Source organism: Xenopus laevis, chromosome 5L (assembly GCF_017654675.1).
Source record: "Xenopus laevis strain J_2021 chromosome 5L, Xenopus_laevis_v10.1, whole genome shotgun sequence".
Taxonomy (NCBI): domain Eukaryota; kingdom Metazoa; phylum Chordata; class Amphibia; order Anura; family Pipidae; genus Xenopus; species Xenopus laevis.
The window spans coordinates 48,945,415-48,969,714 of NC_054379.1; the positions used below are offsets into that span (position 1 = coordinate 48,945,415).

The following is a 24,300-nucleotide window of genomic DNA, read 5'->3' on the forward strand; positions in this document are numbered from 1 at the left end:
AACTGCTCTGAAAGTTTCACTTTGCACACTACACTGCATTCATAAATCTAATATATTAGATAGTAATAGATACATTTATCAAAAGAAAAGAAGGATTGAACTAGAAGACTTCTAGTTAAAAAGAGATGAAAATTATAAATAAAAAACAACATGTACATAAGCACTTTTAATTTAAAAGAAACAAAAAGTAGCACTCTTGTATAATATATATAAATCAGAATAACAAGACCCAAATACACATAATTTTTACAGTAGCTGACACAAACATTTGGTGGTAGCAAAGAACCAATGAACGAAAAAGTACTAAACTACTACAAGGCTTACACACTTTAGATTTTAATTAAAAAATACACACGCACAGAAAGATTAATGCATTATTGAAACTTCAAATGGTCCAAACAGTTGAAGGTGAACCGAAACGCTTTGATATGGGGACTATGTGAAGTTTCAATAAATTCATTAATCTTTCTATGCCAGTGGGTGCTTCCAGTTTTTGATACTGTTTGATTTGGTTTGAGAAAGCACCCGGAAAGTGTTCATGATATGGTGAGAGCCGGTATCTACAGTGACTATATACAGCAGTGAAAATAACTATTGAACACGTCAATGTTTTTCTCAGTAAATCTATTTCTAATGGGGCTATTGATCTGCAATTTACACCAGATGTCGGTAACAATCCAAATAATCCACACATACAAAGAAATCCAAACAAATAAATCAATAAATTAAGTTGTGTGTAATAAAGTGGAATTACACAGGGAATAAGTATTGAATACATGAAGAAAATGCATGGAAAGCCAAGAAACCTGCTGAAATCTGTCAGTATTTATCAATCCTGCCCCTATCAGTGCAAATTAATATCAGCTGGTTTAGTCCTAATTGATGGCCTAGTAAAAAGTTCTCTCATTACCAAGGTATCACACGAGAAGCATCTCATGATGGGTAAACGCAAAGAGCTCTCTCAAGATATTTGCAACCTTATTGTTACAAAAATACTGATGGCATTGGTTACATAAGTATTTCTAAGCTTCTGAATGTTCAAGTGCGCACCGTTGGGGCCATAATCTGGAAGTGGAAGGAACATCATTTCACCCTAAATTGGCCATGACCAGGTGCTCCTCACAAGATTTCTTACTAAGGAGTCAAAAGAATAATCAGAAGAGTTGTCTAAGAGCCAATGGTCACTTGCAGAGAGCTTCAGAAATACCTTGAATTAGCAGGTAGCAGTTCAGTACAGAAAACAATAAGTAATGCACTCTATGCACGGTCACCGCACAAGACTCCACTGCTGAAGAAACACAACGTATGGACAAGCCAAAAATTCTGGGAGAATATAGTCTGGTCAGATGAGACCAAAATTGAACTCTTTGGATGTCTCTGCACACCATGTTTAGAGGAGAAATGACACTGCACATCACCCCAAAAACAACAGTGAAGTTTGGAGGTGGGAACATCATTGTGTGGGGCTGTTTTTCTGCATATGGTACTGGCAGACTTATAATTGAATGAAGGATGAATGGACAAATGTACCAGGGACATTCTTGAAAAGAATCTGCAGTCATCTACCAGAATGTTGAAGATGAAACAAGGGTAGACATAGTTCATAGAAGAGGCCTCTGGAGCTTTCAAGATTTGAAGACAGTTTGTGTGGAAGAATAGGCCAAAATCACACCTGAGCAATGCATGCGACTAGTTTTGCCATACAGGAGGCAACTTAAAGCGGTCATTACCAACAAAGACTTTTATACTAACTATTAAATACATTTCAGTAAGCATGTTGAATACTTATCCTTTGTGTCATTCCACAACTTAATCTATGGATTTTTTTGTTTTGATTTCTTTGTATGTGTGGATAACTTAGGTTGTTACCGATGTCTGGTGTAAATTTCATGTCAATAGCACAAGAAGAAATATATTTACTGAGTAAACCGTTGGCGTGTTCAATAATTATTTTCCCTGCTGTGTATGTATGTATGTATGTATGCAAATATATATATACACATTTGAATATAATGTATGTAAACATCACTGAGAGTCTCTGAAAGCATCATGCACCATATAGCTTGTTGTGGCTCTTTAAGTAATTTAAGTTACACTGGTGCAACAGATTCATTGTACAGCAGTATCCACGTCTTGCTATGTATGAACTTTTTCTTTCTAATACATAACAAACCTAGCATCTGTTGTCGGTGTAGCCGGAAAAAAAACAATTTCCTATAAAAATAGTAACAGTGGCCTATGGGACACCTTTATCTATTTCATAAGTGAGCAATGTTTATGGTCATTAAGCTTTTTCCTCAACAGTCCTGGATTATACATTTGCCAAATCTCTCTTATTGTTGCCTCATAATCAGTCGTGATCGTCTGCGGTATCCCCTGGGCAGTTTGATTCCATGTCGTCTTCATCTGCAATGCGGTGAGAACAGAATTTAATAATAATATCGTTTTTAGTAAATTAATAATTCATATAGTACATTAATACTTTAAGCAGCAGGCTGTAGCTTTAAATGCCAAAATATGTAAAATAAAAAGTAAAACTGTTTTTTTTACGTTGCTTAAAGTAGAATTAGGAATCCCTATTGGTCATATAAGGTTATGTTTTTTACACAACAGTCCATGTTGCTTTTAATTTTCTATCCAACTGCTGCTGCTCCTCCTGAACCCAACCATGCTGCCACTGTTTTAAGGCTAGGTACTCCGAATGCATTTATTCCTAATTCACATTAGGGGGAAAACCATGCATATAGCACTTCATTGAGTTCACATTAGGACTGCAGGCCTTAGTTGTACCCAACCTATAACAAGGGCAGCTTTGTTAAACATAGATGTAGCAGAAGTTCAGCATAGAATTACAAGCTACAGGGACTGGGGGTCAAGGTAGACTGTTCTATAAAACCCAATAGGTGTTATTAATTTCAATTTAGTTGTCCTGCTTTCCTGAGGCAAGTATCATAACCACATACAAATGATAACTAATTATCCTAACTGTAATTATAAAGACTGTGTGCCATGTTTCAAAGAAGATTGCATGTGTATAATTTATTTTTTAGAAATAGAAGGTGAAGATGTTCTGCTAAAGAGAAGGTTTCCGTGTTACAACACTATACATCCTCACCTTTTCATCTGAAGAAGAAATTCAATACACAAAGAAAACTTTATTAAACACAAAGGTGGAACATAATCGATGGAAGGCATATCTCTCAGATTATACATCCTTCCCACCTCCAAGAGAAAGCTCTTTATAAGCCAATTCTGTTTTGCTGAAACTAAATACTGACAAATCTTCTGCTATATTGAAGCTAGGCTTCTTTTGCAGTGGAGCGCCCCCCCCCCCCACCAATATAAAGGGCCAATATAAAAACTATATTTATCTGACTGAAATGCAGCGAGCTGTGTTTTTATCCGACAGTCGGATAAATGTAGTTTTTACCTGCGATTTTTCCTTCACTTCCTGTTTCTTCATAACATTCGACACGTCACATGCGTTTCGTCACATGGCGACGTGTCGGCTCCGGACGCATCGTGGAGTTCCACTAATAGTGGTTGAATTTTTAAAGTAGTGATGGCAGATACCCTATATGTTAAAAGCAGCCTTCTGTTCCTTACTATTAATTTAGAAAATAGTTAGGCACACCGAAAACTTTTTACCTTGATACGTTGTCCCACACCAGATGCAAAATAGATGTTTTCCTCTCAAATAGCTTGTCAAGATTTGAAGTTTTTCTAATGTCTAGAAGATAAAAATGTGTTTTAGGTGACAATTTGTAAAGTTTTGCACTTGCATAATTAATTCATTAATAATAATTACATACATATAGCACTCCTAGGATTTAAGGCTCCGGCATACAAAATATATAAATGCACAAAAGTACAAAATTCTTGTAACATTTAGGACTCCATTTTATAGTGAATTTGTCAAATATGAAATCTATAACTACCCTTGCACAGCTACTTTAAACATCAGCCTTGCATACAGTAACACCAAATGTGCTGATGTACAGTAAGTAAATCTCCAACTAAGTAAATAAATACACTCTGTACCTTTGGAAACTTTTCCAAGTTAATTCAAAGTGCTGAAATCTGACTTGAGCGCATAAGAGTCTAACCGGAAATAATGTAAATTAAACAATGAAAGAAAAAAAGTGTCAAACCAGAAGTAATATAAATACGACAATGCAAAAATAAAAAATAATCTTGCCTCTACATCCATCCTCTTTCCAGTTGCTGGGGGTAATTGACCCTTGTTACCAGATGACACTTTACATTGTAGAATAGGAGAAGCAGGCAAAAATTCTAACTGAAAAGTTTCAAAATAAAATCCCTTTGCAAAGTTGTCTTAAAGGGGTTGTTCACCTTTGAGTTAACTTTTAGTATGATGTAGAGAGTGATATTCTTAAACAATTTGCAATTGGTTTTCATTTTTTCAATTTTTCAAATTATTTAGCTTTTTATTCAGCAGCTCTCCAGTTTGCAATTGCAGCAACCTGGTTGCTATGTTCTAAATACCCCTAGCAACCATGCATTGGTTAGAATAAGAGACAGGAATATGAATAGAAAGGGGTCTGAATAGAAAGATGAGGAATAAAAAGTAGCAACAACAATACATTTGTAGCCTTACAGAGCATTTATTTTTAGATGGGGTCATTGACCAATTGAACGCTGGAAAGAGTCAGAAGAAGGCAAATAATTCAAAAACTATACAAAATATATATAATGAAGACTATTTGAAAAGTTGCTTAGAATTGGCCATTCTATAAAAAAGGAACAGTAACACCAAATAATTAAAGCATTTTAAAATAATTAAAATATAATTTACTGTTGCCCTGCATTAGTAAAAGTTATGTGTTTGCTTAAGAAAGACTACTATAGTTTATATAAACAAGCTGCTGTATAGCCATGGGGCAGCCATTTAAGCTGAAAAATTAGAAAAGGCACAGGTTACTTAACAGATAACTGATGAGCTCTGTAATAGAATACAATGGTATTGTACAGAGTGCATCTGTTATCTGCTATGTAACCTGAGCCTTTAATGGCTTCAACCATGGCTACAAAGCTCCGTGTTTATCTAAAGAATAATAGGCTTTCTGAAGCAAACACACCAGTTTTACCAATGCAGGGAATAGTACATTATATTTTAATTAGTTTGGATTACTTTAATTTTTTGTTGTTACTGTTCCTATAATTTAAAGGTAATGGCAACACCTGTAAATTCTAGTTTATAAGTCGATTTGCTATGCATGTGAAAGTTTATGGCAGTTGGATACACAATATAAAAAAGTATTGTGTGAACCCTGTTGATTAAGTTGAAAAAACGAAATAAAAAAATGTAAAAATTTTTAGCTCATATTACTAAAAAAAAATTTTGTAAAAAAAAACTGGAATAATCCTGGACGAGTCTGCCTTTAAATGATGATATAAGAAACATTGGATACTAAGGGGTAGATTTATCAAGGGCAAATAAGAAATTAGAAATTTTTTTTTTGATCAAACCTCACTAATTCGAATGGGAAATAATCCAAACTGTATTCGAATTTTTAAATTTATCAAACCTTTACCCTGGGAATAATTCTAATTTGACTATTCGCCAACTAAAACCTGCCGAGTTCAAGTATAAATCAATGTTTAAGGTCCAGTGACCTATTTGAAGACATTATTCCTGACATTCGAGTTTTTTTTTTTTTCAGAGAAAACACTCGATTCGAGTTAAGTCAAATTGAATTTGATTCGAGTTTTCAGGTCGTAACATTCGTTCGAGTTTTAGATATTCTATTTTTCATTAAAAAGTTATTACAGTTCAAAAATTCACATGAATTCTAAATTCAACCTTTGATAAATAGGACTCCCCAACTAATTTACAATCATTTTTAGATCTGAATGCAAATGCACCTCTTTTTCCAGTAAATGTATATTAGGCGCACAGTGACGGAACTTACGCTTAGCTCTTCTTTTACCAAATCCTCATCCTCTTCCGTTTCATCATCTTCTTCTTCTTCTTCCTGCTCATTCAGTTTGGGCCAATACCAAGCTTCTCTGGGTGTGCTTATACTCTAAGAACAAACAAACATTATTCCTTCAGACAGCATTCTCACATCAAATATGTTGATGCTTTCAGTTTTTGAACAGCTTAGTAGATCAGTAGTTACTGCCTTTAATTGCAGGGCTCTTCCAATATGCAGAAAGATTTGAAAAATGAGCTGGCATTTAAAGTAATGTGAAGGCCTTTTTACCCAAGTTATTGTCTGATTTGTATGTAAAGCTGTATGCTCAATGCATGCACCTATTCATTGTATAGCGCTGTGACAATATGTTGGTGCTTTATAAATACATGTTAATATTAATATAGGCACCTATAGCATGCCAGTTTTTGTACAAGCCCATCTACATAACTTACACTTTTTTTTAACTATGTGAAAGTAATTGCCGCAAACCTCTTGTGAAATATGACAGTTACAACCATCTAGCAATAATAAGCAGATCTAACAATCTATTCTCTAGATTTGATCTAGATTTCTCTTAAACGGGTTGTTCACCTTCAAACAACTAGTTTTTTTCAGATAGAGCACCAGAAATAACGACTTTTTACAATTACTTTCTATTTTCTTTGTCACCGGTTTTCTAATATATGGAAAAACAGTAAAAAATAAATAATGGAAAGTAATTGAAAAAAAGTGGTTGGAAGGTGAACAACCTCTTTAAAAACAAGATAATTTTATTGCTGCCATACTCCCTTCAGGACTAGGCACCCATATCTTAAAGGGGTTGGTCACCTTTAAGTTAACTTTTAGTATGTTATAGAATGGTCAGTTCCAAGCAACTTTTCAATTGGTCTTCATTTTCAATTTTTTTATCGTTTTTGAATTATTTGCCTTTTTCTTCTGACTCTTTTCAGCTTTCGAATTGGGGGTCACTGACCCATCTAAAAAACAAATACTCTGTAAGGCTACAAATGTACTACTTTTTATTACTCATCTTTTTACTCATGCCTCTCCTATTCGTAGTACACCCTCTTATTTAAATCAGTGCATGGTTGCTAGGATAATTTGGACCATAGTAACCAGATTGCTGAAACTGCAAACTGGAGAGCTGCTGAATAAAAAAATAAATAACTCAAAAGCCACAAATAATAAAAAATGAAAACCAGTTGTAAATTGTCTCAGGATATCACTCTCTACATCATACTAAAAGCTCATTTAAGGGCAGAGACACAAGCGGCGATTCGGGAGAATAGTCGCCCGGTGACAAATCTCCTCTTCTTTGGGGTGACTAATCTCCCAGAACTGCCTCCCCTGAATTCTAGCTGGCTAGAATGAAAATCGCGGGCGGGGTGGAACTCGGAGCGATTCATTTTTCAAAGTCGCCGGAAGTGGCCTCACATGGAAACTTCGGAAAATGAATCGCTCCGAGTGCCACCCTGCCCACGATTTAGATTCTAGCTGGCGGGAAGGCAGTTCAGGGAGATTAGTCATCCCAAAGAAGAGATTTGTCGCCGGGCAACTAATCTCCCCGAATTGCTTCGTGCGTCTCTGCCCTAAAGGTGAACAACCCCTTTAAGTTAAGCAATGGTTACATTATTAGTGGAAGTAGCTCACCTTCTGTCCATCTAACAACACGCATGCTCTCTGGCTCTTGCTAAGATCAGCTCGCAGTCTGATTTCTTCTTTTTTATTCTTCATCCTCATTCTAACAAACAAAACAGGTAAAAAAAATAAAAGCATTAGAAATAACATTTTCAGGTTTTTAAATCAAAATTCTAACTGCTTATATATAAATTGCCTTGTGGCTCTGAAGCAGTTGCTGAATATCACTCCAAACATCACGCAAGAACCAGTTTGTACGGAGCATGTTAGTAAAAGTCTAAATGTTAAAAATAAGTGCAGTTCACTGTTTTTCTTACAATGCAGCTTTTTCACTGCTAGAATTACTACACTGATGTTTGTATGGGTTGAATCTGGTGTAATGGCAGAGTTTTGACCACTGCAAAAAACAGCAAGTCAGTGCCTCAGTTGGTCCCCTATAATTTATGGGCCTCCCAGCACTCGCAGGGTCTGCTCTCTCTATACTGTAGGTACACCCCTGTGGATGTTTTCTGCCAAACAGCTACAGTAGTCAGAAAGCCCTCTGTGCCATTACCCTTAGAAAAGGGACAACAAAGGTCCAGATGCACTGTACTATAGAAATACTGTACATGAAATCTGACATCTAACCAGAAATATTTTCCTGAATATTTTCACCAGAAATATCCTGAATATTTCATTAGTATTTTATTTTAAATTCTTAATTTCCAACAGGCAAATTTATTCTGTGACAGGGAAGGCTGCATAAAGAGAAGAGGGATCAGGGAATAAATCTACTTCCCCCAACTGGTAACAAAATATGCAGTCGATAACCGATTCACAGACATAATTTGATTAACAACATAACAACGTTTATTGGCATTAGCAGTAATTGTTGTTATTGAGTAACTTTGGTCATTCTTTCTTAGACAAGAAAATGAACAAAAAAAGTCAAAGAAATTTCTTCTTCATTAGCTTACCAATGTTTACTATACATATAGTTTTAAACAGCGATATTTGCTCATGATATTTACAAACAGAAGCAGACAGGATTACCATGATGGTTAGATTTGGCATACCATAAAGTAGTATTTTCTTTTAATCTTCCTTGACACATAACTTACATTAAGGTCCTTGCTTATTATGGCAGAGAACGAGCATTTGATTGCAAAAACTTAAGGCCCATTGCAATCAAAACACTATTAGATCATGTATTTCATTATCTGAAGTTTGTGTAACCCATATCATGAAGAAGTAGAATAGTTTCCTCATGTTTCACTTTGTGATGGACACCCTGCTTAGGTTATCCTGCAAGAATATATTTGGATCTGACAGATTAACATAAATACAGCTAAAATTAAGGCCACAAGATTCGTTTGGCACATGTTAATGTTCAGATTTTGCCAATTAGTTGTATGATGCTATATCAATCAGAATATGTTGGCATTAATGTGGTAAAACTGATCCATAAATCTATCCTTATGTGAAGCAAATCAATTAAAGCAATTAAACCCCGCTGCAATTTGTTTCCATCATATTTTACCATACAGATATTTGACCTACATTTCAACAATATTGTTAAAAAAGATGATAGAACAAATAGCATGCACCACTGTTTTGTAGTCCATTATGTAATTTAAATGAACATATGGAATTTCAGAATAATCACACAACGCAAGATACTGAAAGAAGTCTCTAAGAACCGCAGAATTGCATCATGGAACCTACAGGTAGCTCTCACCACCACTGTCAATGTGTCAAAGCCTACTACAGGTATGGGACCTCTTATCCAGAATGCTGGCGACCTGGGGTTTTTCAGGATAAAGGATCTTTCCTTAAGTCTACTAGAAAATCATGTAAACATTAAATAAACCGAATAGGCTGGTATAAGGATTAATTATATCTTAGTTGGGATCAAGTACAAGGTACTGTTTTATTATTACAGAGAAAAAGGAAATCATTCTTAAAAATGTGGATTATTTGGATCCCATACCTGTATTACAAAGAGGCTAAATAACTTACCGTAGATCTACATGGGAGATTTGCCAGGAGGAAAAAATTTGCTGCCCAGAAAAAAAACATCAGGGCAAGACTAAAGAACAAGCTTGGCTCACCAAAGGCAAGGACTTCTAGAATAATGTACTCTGGACAGATCAGGTAAAAAGTTATTAGGCCACAGTATCTAAACAAATATTTAATGAAAACCAAAGACTGGATTTCAACTGTTAAACATGGTGATGGAAATATTATGGTTTGGGGGTTGTTTTGCTGCACTCCTCATTGTACCACAAGGTGCTTGAGGATAATGTGAAACTATCTGTCAGAAGAGTGAAGCTCACAATCACAATAGACAGCACCAGTCTTGAAGATTTGTTAAAAAAGCCTTTATTGGAACTTCATGGCTTTATCTGAACAAGCGCAACAACGTTTCAAGCCGCATGGCCCTTTATCAACTTGATAAAGGGCCATGCGGCTTGAAACGTTGTTGCGCTTGTTCAAATAAAGCCATGAAGTTCCAATAAAGGCTTTTTTAACAAATCTTCAAGACTGGTGCTGTCTATTGTGATTGTGGGATATTGAAGCTGGTGGAAGTGGACACCTTTCTGATTTACTGCATTGTTTAGGTTCATTGTCATGTTGCAAGGTTTACATTTGGTTGAGCTTCACTCTTCTTATACGAATAGTCAGCCAGCACTCACCACTTTGATTTTTGGTTATAACGACCGGGTGAACGTCAATAGACGTGCACCCGGTCGTTATAACCAAAAATCAAAGTGGTGAGTGCTGGCTGACTATTCGTATAAGAAGAGTGAAGCTCAACCAAATGTAAACCTTGCAACATGACAATGAACCTAAACAATGCAGTAAATCAGAAAGGAATGGCAAAAAAACAAAAAAAAGAAATGGGGACAAAACAAAGTCCAGATATAAGTCGCATTGAGATGCTGCTGGGGATTTGTGCACTCCTAAAATAAGCTACAGATGGAAAAATTATGCTTGAAGGAGCGAGAAACAATGCCAGAGACTGGTAGACAGTTCCTGAGGTTATTTCTGCCAAAGAAAGCAAGGGTGTACTTTTTCCACAGAAGCAAATGGCATACCTGTGTGTGATTTAAGTTTTGTGATTGTCAAAAACGCTTACATTTTGTGGTTGTTGCTCCCCATTGTAACAGGGGGACAGCAGGTGCACCTGAACCACCTAGAGTGGCCTAAAGGTAAGCTAATAAAGCTAAGCTAATAAATAATAGAATAGTCCTCCAGCTCCCATAGTGAAACTGCTGAGAGCCAAGGCTCATAAATAGTTAAAAACCTGCCGTTAAAATATAGTTAGCTGTAATGTGCAAGACAAACAATTGGCTCAGTCTTCTCTTTCCATTATCTCAGCACTTTCATGTAAAAAAGAATAAGGCTGTTTTTACCTTTAACCTGCACTAAAGAATAGTCTGCATTGCCTAAAATTGAAGATGCTGACATTATGTCAAAACCCAATATTGCTGGCAAGGGAGATGTAATATTTTGATCTCTCTCTTTTTCTAATACTTCTACAGTTTCAAGGGCATTTGACTTCAACGGTCCGGAGATCAGACATGCAATACAATTTACTAAAGAGGCACTTCTGTAAATAAATAATGCACATACTGTTAAAAAAAAAAAAAGTCAAGAATGTTTTATTGGCAATTTTGCTTTTCTTTCTGTGCAAATAAAAGTAATGAAATAACACAGAAAATGTACATAATTGTAAGATAAAATGTATCATTGACAGGGGTTTTGAATATCTCTGAAACTGATAAATTAAAATAAACACAATGCAAATGCTTAATACAGGTATGGGACCGGTTTATATCTTAATTTTACTAGAAATCATGTAACTATTAAATAACCCAATAGTCTGGTTTTGCTTCCAATAAGGATTAATTGTTATCTTAGTTTGGATCAAGTACAAAGTACAGTTTTATTATTACAGAGAAAAATGAAATCATTTTTAAAAATTTCAATTATTTGGAAAAAATTTAGTCTATTGGAGCTTTCTGGATAACGGGTTTCCGGATAACGGTTCGCACCACAATTTAGAAAGGATAAAGAGCTCATTACCTGAAATCATCAGTTGCCTGTTCTTCAGCATGTTTCCTCATCTGTATTTTCCTCCTATAATTTTCAAGGTTCTCCTCTGCTTTCCTTTTTTTCATTTCTTCATGGCCAATGCCACTGCGGCCTTTGGGTAAATATAGCACAGAGTTTAACATTAGAGTTAGTTATATCCCAGGTGGGATCAAGTAAAAAAGGTACTGTTTAAAATTACACAGAAAAAAGAAATCACATTTAAATATTTGGATTATTTCATTAAAATTGAGTCTATGGGAGATGGCCATCCTGTATTTCAGAGCTTTCTGCATAATGGGTTTCCCATACCTGTAGTATCATTGCATTTTAAATTGGTGACAATGTTTTGGTTTATTGATTTCAAAAGAATACTTGTTCGTGAATTTTCATGCTGACGGAATGTAATTAACTCACCTGTTTTGATGTTCAGAGGGATTGGTTCAACAATGCCATCACCTGGAGAAAGAGAGAAAAATACTTATTTTGTAATACAAATTTGCAAAAATATAAAGAATCACATGATAAGAATACACTACTAAACGCACACTCAACGATGTACAATATGTAATGCTGTATATTCCAAATATGCTGATAAAAAGATCACAGTCTCCATGTCCATCAAGAATAAATGAGTTTTTATTGCTACGATAAAAGCAAATTATTAAATGCATTGATAGATAACATGCAGACAAACATACAGATTAATCACAAATTCTTAACGCATCTTGAGGAGGACAATTTCTACAAAGTCAAGGCTGTTTCTACATCATTTAAAAGGGTTATTCACCTCTAAATTTACTTTTAGTATGATGAAGACTGCTTTCCAGTTTGGAATTTCAGCAATCGGGTTTTTTAGGGTACAATGTACCATAGCATTCAGTCAGTAGTTTAAATGAAAGAATGGAAGATGAATAGAATAAAAAGGTGTGAACAGAAAGAGATGGATTGTGAGTGGTGTATTCATCTTTATTTTAGATTGTAAGCGCTCTTGGGCAGTGATCAATTTAGCTCTTTTATCAGTTATTGGCTGATTTTCATGTAAATCTGTATGTTCAGCATATTCGCTTATTTTTTGTACAGCGACCTGGAGTATGTTGATGCCTTACAAATACATGTTAATAATTCTGAATTACCCCTTATGACAATCACAGTAATTTGTTTTTACACATGACACCAAGACTTTTAATTGCCATGTTATTTTTTTTTTTACTATGACTAAGATGGATTTAAAGGGGACCTGTCACCCTAAGAAATCATTCAAAATCCTATTTTATGATGTTAGTCAAGCATAGTAAACTTCACTTAAACTAAATAAAGTGATTAAATGCAATTTATTTTAGTCTTGGAATTCACAATCACATCAAACAGGCAGGTGCCATTATGTGAACACTGTTATTAAGGCAAGCTTTGCTTTATGCCAAAGTTTTTTTTATACGCCAAAACTGAGCATTGGATATCCATGCACTGGCTTCACAAATAGATGGTGAGGCGGGAGGGGAATGCGAGTGTGCATTGACATCTAGGAAGTGCAAAATAGAAAGTGAAAGTAATTGCCTGCCCCACATCTATGCCTAAGGCATAGAAGAGGAGCAGATGATATATGATTGACAGCTGAGACCTTTAAACAAGTTTTAATTAAAAAAAATAATTTGGGTTTCATGTTTAATTTGAAAAGGACTTTTATTATAAAGCTTTTTATGTTTGGGTGACATGTCCCCTTTAAATTTAAACATCTTAGATGAAAATTAGGAAAACGGAGGACTGAGAAGTCTGGCAATTCCCCAAACTAGCTCTCAGAAGTGATGCAGGTTTATTATAATGACCATAAATAAGACTTTATTTCACTGTGGTCATAACTTTAATTTTCAAACTACGGTACAACTTTTAACAAAACATGAATAATATTGAGACAACATTTTTCAGTTTTGCAGTATTTTTCTCCTCTGCTTGTCACTTTCCTTACTTTTGTAGCTGTACAACTCCACTAATTAAATCTCTGAAGGCCTTATTTCACCACAAAACTGTAAACAATAGAATCCCTTTGGCTCCCTCAAAGAAGCTACTGGCAGTCAGGGTCTGCGGGGTCTTAACGGCAACTGTTACGTTAGCAAGTTTGTCCAGACAATTGTGTTTTGATCAAGAAGAAGCAGATATACCACATGTAATGATCAAAAACACACTTGCACAAACAATCAGCTTTAAACAACACAGTATATGCAGAACAACTGAAATGGGCTGAAGATTTGGCATGCTGCATTTGTTAACCCTATTGATGTTTTTCACAATAGATTCTAGAGCTCAGACTAGCAGCCAAATGATTTAGATTTCCTATATTAATAAAAACTTGCATTACAAGCTTCACATGAGTCTATTAAATGTGTGAATTTTTGCTAATAATCTCTCATTATCTTACGGTCACATATTAATATTTAAAGGGTAACCAATATATTCATGTAACCCAACTATAGTGGATGCCTATAATTATTTTTCATGATTTTTCTTCTTATAGTTTTGAGATATAAATAGTTTCTTAGCATGCTTCCTCAAACCAAAAGTTTTTTCCTTTTGTAAATAACAACAATGCAGTTTGTGAGTGGCACATTCCAATGAACCAGTCAGAACACATGAAATCTGTCAGAAACTTAGATAAGCAACTCATTTGCAATTTCAATTAGGGATGCACCAAACTCTGCTTTTCAGGGTTTGGACGAATCCAGGGGTATGGATTTGGTCAAATACGAAACCGAATCCAAACCCCCATTCTGCTCCAGAAAAGCAGGTGCATGTGTGGAGATACCCAAAGTGCATGCATAAATGGGCGTGTTCAACAACTTTTTTAAATTATATATGGTCAGACCTTACACATACACAAGTGTTTCACTACACTGCCATGTCTTAGTACAAAAAAAAAAGGTATGCTGGGCTTTTAGTAGTTTATAAAGCAGTTTTTCTTTAAGGGTGAAATATATTCGTACACTCTGTGTTTTAACAGATTGTCATAGATTGCCAATGGCACAAACAAAAACCTTGATAAGTGTTTATGAGCCTAACAAAGGTAAAAACCTGGGCTCAGAACTATCAATTTATTGAAGTTACTCATAATATCTTAAAAGCTTCGCTTAGAACAAACTGAAAGCTTTTATAGGAAACCTGTTTTTCTAAAATCCAAATGCCATTTACCTAGAACAAACAATATTTCAGTTATATAAAATATTTTAAAAATGCGACCCAGAAAAGAAATCGGCCCTTAGTCTCATTTCATTTAGACTATTGGCACTTGTGGTGTTTTCCCATACTTGCCATGTGCACCATTAGGGTGAAGACACACAGAGCTACTAGTAGCAGCTACTTGTCACAGCTACAAAATAGACAGTAGGGATAATTGGCTTTGTTAAGACACTATGTGTGTTAATGGCAGAAGCAATTCTCAGTATTGTCTATGGCAGGGTATTTTTGGCATTTTGTAGCCACAATAAGTAGCTGCTCTACTAGTAGCATGATATTAACTGTAATACTAAGAATGTAATTTATCTCCATACTTGCGAAAAATGTAAAAAACAATATGTGGGTCAAACAAGTCACAAGTTAAAGGATAGGATTAGAGAGCACATTCTTAGCATTAATAATAAGGAAACCCAAACACCCATTGCCAGACATTTTGAAGAATGTAATAATAGGACCCCCTCCTTTTTGAAAGTTATAGGCATAGATAAAGTAGTCCCTAATATAAGGCGTGGGAACATTCATTCAGAACTACTAAAAATGGAAACCAAATGGATATTCTATTTAGGTACGAGACAGCCACTAGGGTTAAATTTTGATGTTTATTGTTATGTTAAATAGTCACTCTTTTTCTTTTTTTCACTTTGTTAGCCTTGGGGTGTGCCCAAATATATTCTAATATGCTCCATTGGACTTTAATGGCTATCTTATGATTGGTCCATTGGTAGCTCCACCCACACTTTTCCCATTGGCTGCTTTCCTTTTAAATATGATCTATGTTGTACTCTGTGTTCAGCCTATGATTTAGTGCACTTGGGGACACGAAACACGTCAGGCCCTTGTTTTTTATTATGGAAAATAAAATGTTATTTTTTACTTTTGTGCCAGCCTCCTTTTGATGTTTGCTGGTGTTTATTCCCTTTGCTAAAGGTCTGGGGTGTCTGCACCCGGGCCCAGCATATACAGTGGTAAGCTTCTTTTGCACCCAACACACTGTTTTTTTCTTTATTCTTGTGGCTACAAAATACCCTGCCATAGACAATACTGAGAATTGCCTCTGCCAAAACACATATAGGAGATTATTTACTATTTCTGAGACAACTCACATAAACTTTTACATGAACTTGAAATGTTTTAGATGTAGAAATTCTACATTCGCCATTTTTTCAAAAATTTTGCTCTTAATGCACAAAAAAGCTCCAAAAAATTCAAACCGCGGTAAAAAATTTTAATTCAAACTTTGATAAATCAGCTCCTTAGATACAGTAGTTACTGGCAATGCTTTTAATTCAGGAAGCATGCTTAGCGGTGCAAGCAAACAACATAATGCAACAAATGTATCAAATTGGAACCGTTTCAAAGACACAACTTTCTTTAAAATTGAGAGTTGTAATTGTATAATAGAATTTGAGCCCAAACAATTATTTAGTAAATTGTAATTCTTGTTTTACAGATTGAGTAAACTATGTTCAAAACAAAGTAGGTTGAGATTGGCTATAGCAGAAGAAACATTTTCATTTAAAAAGCTCTCACATCATCCTGTTTATACATGTACAAAAAAAAGACAGAATATATAATTAATGGGTATATTCCACATACCATAAGTGATTCCACAGAAGGCAACATTACAGGCACAGACAATTTTAATTTACCAGCACATCATCATAATTTATTTATAAAGCACCAGCAAGTTAAGCAAATAACATTAATGAATATGAGTCTTACACAAATTTTAAAAAGGTAAAATAAAATGGGATCAAAGGTTTACAATGTATAGGGCAGTTCTATTTTTACAAGCAATTCTTAATTTTTGACCAATTTTCTTTTTCTCTGAAATAAAATTTCCTTTTAGTGACATAACCCACGAGAGAGATGTTGTGGGTGATCAGCAACACAAGCAAAATCACAAGGTATCCACAATTTCATGGAGGTGGGACCTGGAATTTTTTTTGTAGGGGGTACTGGCCCATAAAGGTATGCTCCTGGTCCCTATTACATGATGGAAACTAAACTTAATAAATCTAAAGAGTCAATGTATTGCTTAAGGGCAAAGGCACACAGTTCAAGCTACTTCAGCAATACTTTTTTTTTTTATAGCCTGAAAAGGTGGTGCCATAGACTTTAATGTAACTCATCTGCCAAGTGCTCAAGCCAGCACTTGCCGGGCAATAATGAAAAAGCTTTAATGAGCATTTCCATGCTACCATCACCTTACAATAGCTTGTCAGGCAATTTTCATACAAAGTCTTTTACTACAAAGAAAAATCAGACTAAGAGCAATTACTAGTGACACGACTGCCAGATTTTGGAGCTTTCTGGATAAGAGATCTCAATATTTTTTAAAGCAGAGATTAATGTAACAATTATGAAAAATGGCATGTGGGATAAATATAGGACATAGTTGTCACAGCTGTTGTTCTTGTGCTGTAGATAATTGTGTGACTATGCCCCCAAAAATTGTTTTTTGAACTACCACAGCAACCCAGGTGAAGTTCTGCAGTTGGAGGTATACATTGTAAAGTTGCAATGATTTGGAGGGGAAATTCTTCCTTGCTGATCCTTAACAGTCACATAACCACTCATGATGAAAAGGTCCCATCTGATATTACCACATGAGCAGTAAAAATACATATACGGACACAGATAGTATTTTACCCTACCTTTTTTTCCAAGTGCTTGGCCCTTTTTATAGCCCATTTTTTGAAGTAAGGCAAACCCCTTGTTTTCATTTCCCAGAGCCTCATTAAGCTTTGTATCTCTTTGTTCTTTTTCCACCTCTTTTATTTTTCGTTGCCTGTTTTTTATATTCGCTTCCTTGTGTTTTTCCTCTTTCTCATAGTCGTCTTTCACCCTCCTTGGCATAGGCATGCCTGGCCTCACATCCTGTCTAAAAGAAAAATAGATACACACACAAAATATTATATATACATACAATTGTTTACAAATATGATTTCTTATGATCAAACAGAGCACTACAAAGGGGCCTGTAGAAAAAGGACATTAAGTTGGGTTAAATTAAAGGAGTATGTAAATATATTTTATATATATATATATATATATATATATATATATATATATATATATATATATATATATATATATATATATATATATGTCACATTCAGATATAAATAGAGTTGGGGAGCAATGCAAGCAAGTGGAGCAAAATGAGTGCTGTGATTGGCCCATTTAGCAGCCCATATGTGGACTGGCAGTCTACAGGAGGGTCTGTTTGGCAGTACAAATGTTTTAAATGCAATAAAAACTTGCCTCCAAACCAGGAACTTAAAAATAAGCACCTGCTTTGAGGCCACTGGGAGCAACATCCAAAGTGTCGGACTGGGACACCAGGGGCCCACTCTCATTACTATTATTTTTCCTCTCTCCTCGCTCAACCTCTATTCTCCTAGTGTCTTTTCTTTACATACTACAATCTATTATTCCATCTATTTAGCTTCTTTGTTCTTATAGAAATAGGGAATGGCCATAAAATAGGCCAAATGTTTAGCAGCATGAGGGCCCACTGACACCTGGGCCCACCGGGAGTTTTCCTGGTAGCCCAGTGGGCCAGCCCGACACTGAACGACATGTTGCTCACAAGCCACTGGTTGGAGATGAACAAAATAAAGCACAAACAAATTCATTAGTCAACAACTCTTACATTAACAGGTATTTTTGGCAGGGCCTTCTCTACCTCTTGTATCTGTAGTTTTTTGTATGTAATCTGTACTTTCAATTTATTCACCCATTTATGTTACTGTGCTATGGAATATGGTGACACTTTAATTATAATAAAAAATACAAAATGTACAAAAAGAATGAGTGTACAACATTATGCAACTCCATCATCCCTCAGAGAGTTGCAGTTCTACTGGAAGGCTGCACATCCCCTTTACCTCTGACACTCGTGGGCAGGGGGAAATTCTCTATCTACTATCCTACAATAATACCAGCTCTGACATTTACTACGTAAATAGAAAGACATTATATAACGAATTATGACATCTTACAGAGAGTTGATAAAAGCATCAGACATATAGTCGTCCTCCTCTTCTGCCATGGCAGCGCGTACTTGTTACCCGGCTATATAGATAATGCCTTGGCGCTGCCCGCTAACACAATACTATACCAGCTCACAGGAAGTCACACGGACACTTATCCAGGCTGCACATGCATCGACCAAACACAAAGTCTCCTCTGAGTTCTCTTCCCGCCACGCCCATTCGCACCTCATCAGCAAGACGTCATCTAGGCACCAATTACAAACTGAGCTCGCTAAATGCGGCCATTTTACTTATGGGCAAACGTATCCTGGACTATTTCAATTAGGTTTACTACGTATTACTCAGCTTTCTTATGCAATAAACTTTATGAAAAATCACATCTATAAATATAGTAATGGGTTATACAACTGTTTGGTATTGCGGAATGCCATTAATAAGAATGGCTGCAGTGGATGATTTGCATCCTATAGGCGTTTAGTGGTCACGTGACGTTGAACAGTCCCACGCTTGAGCGCTCTGTGCTTGGTAAGAATGAGTACTGTATGAAGAGTTTAGCATTGCGAGGTTTACAGAGCTTTCTGCAGGGTCGGTTGGATACTTTTCAGTAAACAAAGGCAAAGGTGAGCGATATGCAGGAGAGTATTTTCTGCTAAGGGCAGAGAGATACACGCTCACATTCGGGTGATTCGTGACGCGACGACTCACCTTCAGATTGCGCCTTTGTCTTTAGATGACCTCTAGGTATATGATAAAACTTAACTCCTCAACTTCTGATTAAGCCTTTGCCTTTAGATGACCTATAAGTAGATATATATATATATATATATATAATCTACAGTCTGGTCATTTCCCTATGGGACCAGACTGTAAATTAGTCAGAATGCGCTGTTTATAACGGGTCCCCGGCTGCTGAATTTGACGCCGTGTGTTGGAATTTGACACTCCCACGTTTGAATTGAACGCAGGCGCTCCCAAATTGGACGCTGGTGACCAGAATTGGATGCCGACCCCCCCTCCCAACATTTCACACAAAATGTAGATTATAATGCATAATGTACACCCTACTGAAATTTATGAAGATATTAGAAGTCACCTCGGAGTTATGTGACCTGTATAAAAGCACTCGGCCTTTGGACTTGTGCTTTTATATGGTCACATAACGCCTCAGTGATATAATAGCTTTATAAATTACAGTAGGGGGTACATTATCCACAATATATATATATATATATATATATATATATATATATATATATATATAGTGGACTGTCATCTCATACCAGAAATATATAGTGAATAAAGTACCCCCTCTTGTAAAATATATGGATATTATAAGTTACCGAGGAGTTTCTGTTTTTATACAGGTCATGGAACTCCGAGGTAACTTCTAATATCCTCATATTTTACAACTGGGGGTACTTTATTTATTATAATACACAAGTTTCAGTGAGTCATGTGACAGAAATGACATCAGAACTCACCGTTTATAACTGATGACATCAGAACTCACCGTTTATAAGGATATAATTTACAAGATATTCATGTCTTTTGTGTATTATATATATATATATCTCTCCAGGTAATTAAAATAAATGGGGTCAGCACTCAGCCTACTAATTGGCTTACCTTAGTTATTTGTCATGACTGATAATTGGGTTCCATTGTCCTCATTTAGCATTGTGTTTTTATTACCAGTATATATTCTTCATGCATAGTTTACTTAGATCTTGGATATATATCTACCAACGACATTGTTACTATTTCATATTCTCTTAAAAGACAAAACATCCAAGTGTGTGGGGGTCATTTATAAACACTGGGCAAATTTGCTCCTGGACAGCAACTAATCAGATATGTACTTTCTTCATTCTACATGAAGCTGGCTGAAAAAAAGCTAATCTCTGAAGCAATGTAGAACTGAGAATTCAATAAAAGCGTGAAAAAATAAAAAATACAGTGATTTTTTATGATTGATCATACAGTGTGATAAAATACTTTATGGCAAAAAATTCTTAATAAATGTGTGTGAACTTGTAACTTGGGTCATTTAATTGGGTGCTGGCAGGCTGAAAATGCAGGAGGGCCACAGGCATGGATAGAGGGAAGCAATGTCACCCCAGATGGTAGGGTTTGGGGTCAGTAAGCAGAGTCACAGCAGACATGTGGTGGTTCCCATGTGCTTGCTGATTTCCAAAGGTCTCACTGGCTAAAAAATAGCCTTTCACGATGGGGACAATTTTGAAGCATGGATCATAACTATTAAAAAGGTGCTGAACTTTAAGGCTTCTATAGTAAGTTCATTATATAAAACACAGTGTTTCTAGCCATATTCTTTTTCGGTTTTAGTACATCTTTAAATTTAAGATAAATATTTTCCTTTTACCCAGGTGTCTCCCATCATGGAACCCCTTGCCAAAAAGATATTCAAGGGAGTTATATTTCTGGAGGTGGCCGGTGTTTTTGGAGCCTATACTTTATTCCATAAAATGAATGCAAGCCAAGGTAGGTCTTTTGGAAGCTTTCTTTCTTATAGTATATGTTCTCTTCATGCAGCACTTCAAAATAGTACATAAGAGCTTACATTTAAACCTCATATTAGTGTTAAAGCTGACTGTCATCTCATACTAGAAATTATTGCCATGCCCAGATTGGCAATCTATGAATTCTGCTAAATGCTGCTTGCTGAACTTTTTTGTGTCTGGATAGAAGTAACAGATTTTTACTTAAAATCTAAATAAAATCTTTAGGTATTCAACCAGAGACTTAAGATGGCATTGGTTAGTATTTCAGGGTGACCAGGAAAGTGATAAAGTTACTAATTTTAATAATATAAGGGAACCCCCATAAATATAATCGACTTTCTCCTTTCTGCGACATTTGCACTACCCTGTATGGACTTGTATAAAAGATATTTGTGTGAAATTTGCATCTTTTGACATCAATTAATACTTCCAATAAAGTAACATCCTCATGTGTTCATACTGTAATTACAATATGTCTGTATTTGATTGATCCCTTTATCTTTCTTAAGATTTCAGGCATACAATGAATAGAAAATTCCCCTCAGTTTTGGAAAGTAAGTATTCGATCATGTCTGCCCTATCCTGTAGGGCAGTGATCCCCAACCAGTAGCTCATGAGCAACATGTTGCTCTCCAACCCCTTGGGTGTTGCTCCCAGAGGCCTCAAAGCAGGTGCTTATTTTTCAATTCCTGGCTTGGAGGCAAGTTTTTGTTGTATAAAAACCAGATGAACTTCCAAACGGAGTCTCAATGTAGGTTGTCAACCACATAGAGGCCACCAAATGACCAATCACAGCACTTATTTGGCATCCGTAGAACATTTTTCATGCTAGTGTTGCTCCCCAACTCCTTTTACTTCTGAATGTTGCTCAATGGCTGTAAAGGTTGGGGATCCCTGCTGTAGGAGATAAAATATCTACTGTATGTAGTAAGCATTTTTTTCCAGGGTGTCATAAGTAACTTTATATATTACTAAAGTAAAAGTCCTGCGGGGGCTAATTTACAATTCTTGATGCAGGCGATGTGAGATACAGGTGAATAGAGGGGTGGCACACAATATAGATCAGGGATCCCCAACTTTTTTTAACCCATGAAATGTAAAAAAAGCCAGGGGGAATACAAGCATGAAAAAGTCCCTGTAGATTCCAAATAAGGGCTGTAATTGGCTATTTAGTAGCCCCTATATGAACTGGCAGCCTATAGGAGGCTCTACATGTCAGTACACCTAGTTTTTATGCAATTAAAGCTTGCCTCTAAGCCAGGAATTCAAAAATAAGCACCTGCTTTGAATACACAGAGAAACATCCAAGGGGTTGGTCAGCAACATGATGCTCGCAAGCCACTGGTCACTGATATAGAAGTATATCCCTTTACTTTGTTACTTCCAGGCACTGTTGTGGCCACCACTCTGTACCAAAGTATATGAACTGAGCAAAATTAAATGATTGGTTCGAAATTATGATGTTTTAGGCATGCTACTTTTCATCTGGTCAGACCTGAGAGCAAGACACTGTTACCCAGCATGTTGCACTGAGTAAAAGAATAAAAAAGGCTCTGATGACTTGGTAGATTTATTTATATATATATATATATATATAGATATAATAAATCTAAAATATACATTTTCATACATAAAACCATTTGTTATTAACAGTATACTATAAATCAAATGAATGGGCAGGCATATATGGCATTCGGGAACAAGATGCTGAAGCATGGACTATAAAGAAAGATTGGTGAGTGCCCTATAACCGGCAATTTGCAATTATGTTTTTTTGAATATGCTGTAGAGCTAAATATGAATCTGCTTTTATTGTAGATGTAAAGCCTCCAACGCTGGTGCTTCCATGATTGCTTTCAAATTGCAAGATCTACTCTTTAGAAACATATACTGGGAATATTTGGCTAGTATCTAGCTATTCTGTTAAGAGACAGATGCATTAAAATATATGTTTCTTGTATACATGTATACGTCATTGAAAAGTTTTTGTCAATTTCTAGGCTATTTGTTATGCACAGAATCCAGGATTTGGTTAAATAATCAGATGAAATCCAGAACTGTTTAAAAACTCAAGATTTGCAAAGGTTTATATAGAGGTGGTTTGCTTCATAGAATTATGTCATGGGATTCTACTGAATAATTTTTTTTTTTCTAATATGTGTTTTTTTTTTTTTGTGTATAATCGGATATTCATTTTATGTGCTTTCCTGCTCTTTGCTGAGCCTAGGCGAGCAGCTTTGCTTATGAACATGGGCAGTGCTCCACAATATGCATACACAGTTGTAATCTTAGGCAGCTGATGTATAAAGAGCTTCTGTAGACTCTTCATGCATGCACATTAGCCAAAGATTCCAATGATGTGTGTGCATGTGAAAGAGTGTTTGCCAGTCTAGGCTCAGTGAGGAGAAACCCTACATCATAAATAAAAAATGTTTATTTTATTCAGTGGAAGCCTAATAATTGACCATTGAAAAATCGCAAACCACCCCTTAAATATTCAGGCAAACTGAATCAGAGTTTTTAATGTAATATGATTTTTAACCACCAGACAACGGAAGCAGACAATGTTTTGTTAACAAGCATACTAAGTACCATATAACAAGGGTTTCCTAGAGCCTTCCTGCTTTGAGTATTGCAAAATTCTCAGAGACACAAATGGCCGCCTGCAAAAGGAGCTCCCTTCCGGTACGGGTGGCCTTGCTCTCAGAGGGGGAATTTTTTTAAATGAAAACTTTGTTATCCCAAGCAGAGAAACAGTTTTAAGGTGACTGGTTCCCTGTAAAAGAAATAACATTTACAAATGTTCAATTGTTTCACTGTATATTAAAAAGTTTCTTAGAATTACATTTTCTTTCACTATGCAGAAAATAGTTTTTGCGTAGATGACCCCATTTTTTA

General features: G+C 35.8%; 2 protein-coding genes across 2 annotated transcripts; one reads left to right on the forward strand and one right to left on the reverse strand.

Annotated features, from left to right (window-relative positions):
* Positions 1-153: 153 nt before the first annotated feature.
* Positions 154-19,102, reverse strand: gpatch11.L (G-patch domain containing 11 L homeolog). The gene is made up of 8 exons (XM_018263023.2): positions 18,887-19,102; positions 17,537-17,763; positions 12,069-12,110; positions 11,646-11,766; positions 7,590-7,680; positions 5,934-6,047; positions 3,649-3,730; positions 154-2,406 (listed from the first exon to the last, which is right to left on the reverse strand). The coding sequence occupies exons 1-8, from the start codon at positions 18,934-18,936 to the stop codon at positions 2,351-2,353; spliced, it is 783 nt and encodes a 260-aa protein (XP_018118512.1). The 5' UTR covers positions 18,937-19,102; the 3' UTR covers positions 154-2,350.
* On the forward strand, positions 19,047-23,843 carry LOC108716686 (protein CEBPZOS). The gene is made up of 6 exons (XM_018263025.2): positions 19,047-19,182; positions 19,380-19,405; positions 21,268-21,382; positions 21,912-21,956; positions 23,056-23,137; positions 23,221-23,843. Coding segments are annotated over exons 1-6 (405 nt in total). The 3' UTR covers positions 23,222-23,843.
* Positions 23,844-24,300: the final 457 nt, after the last annotated feature.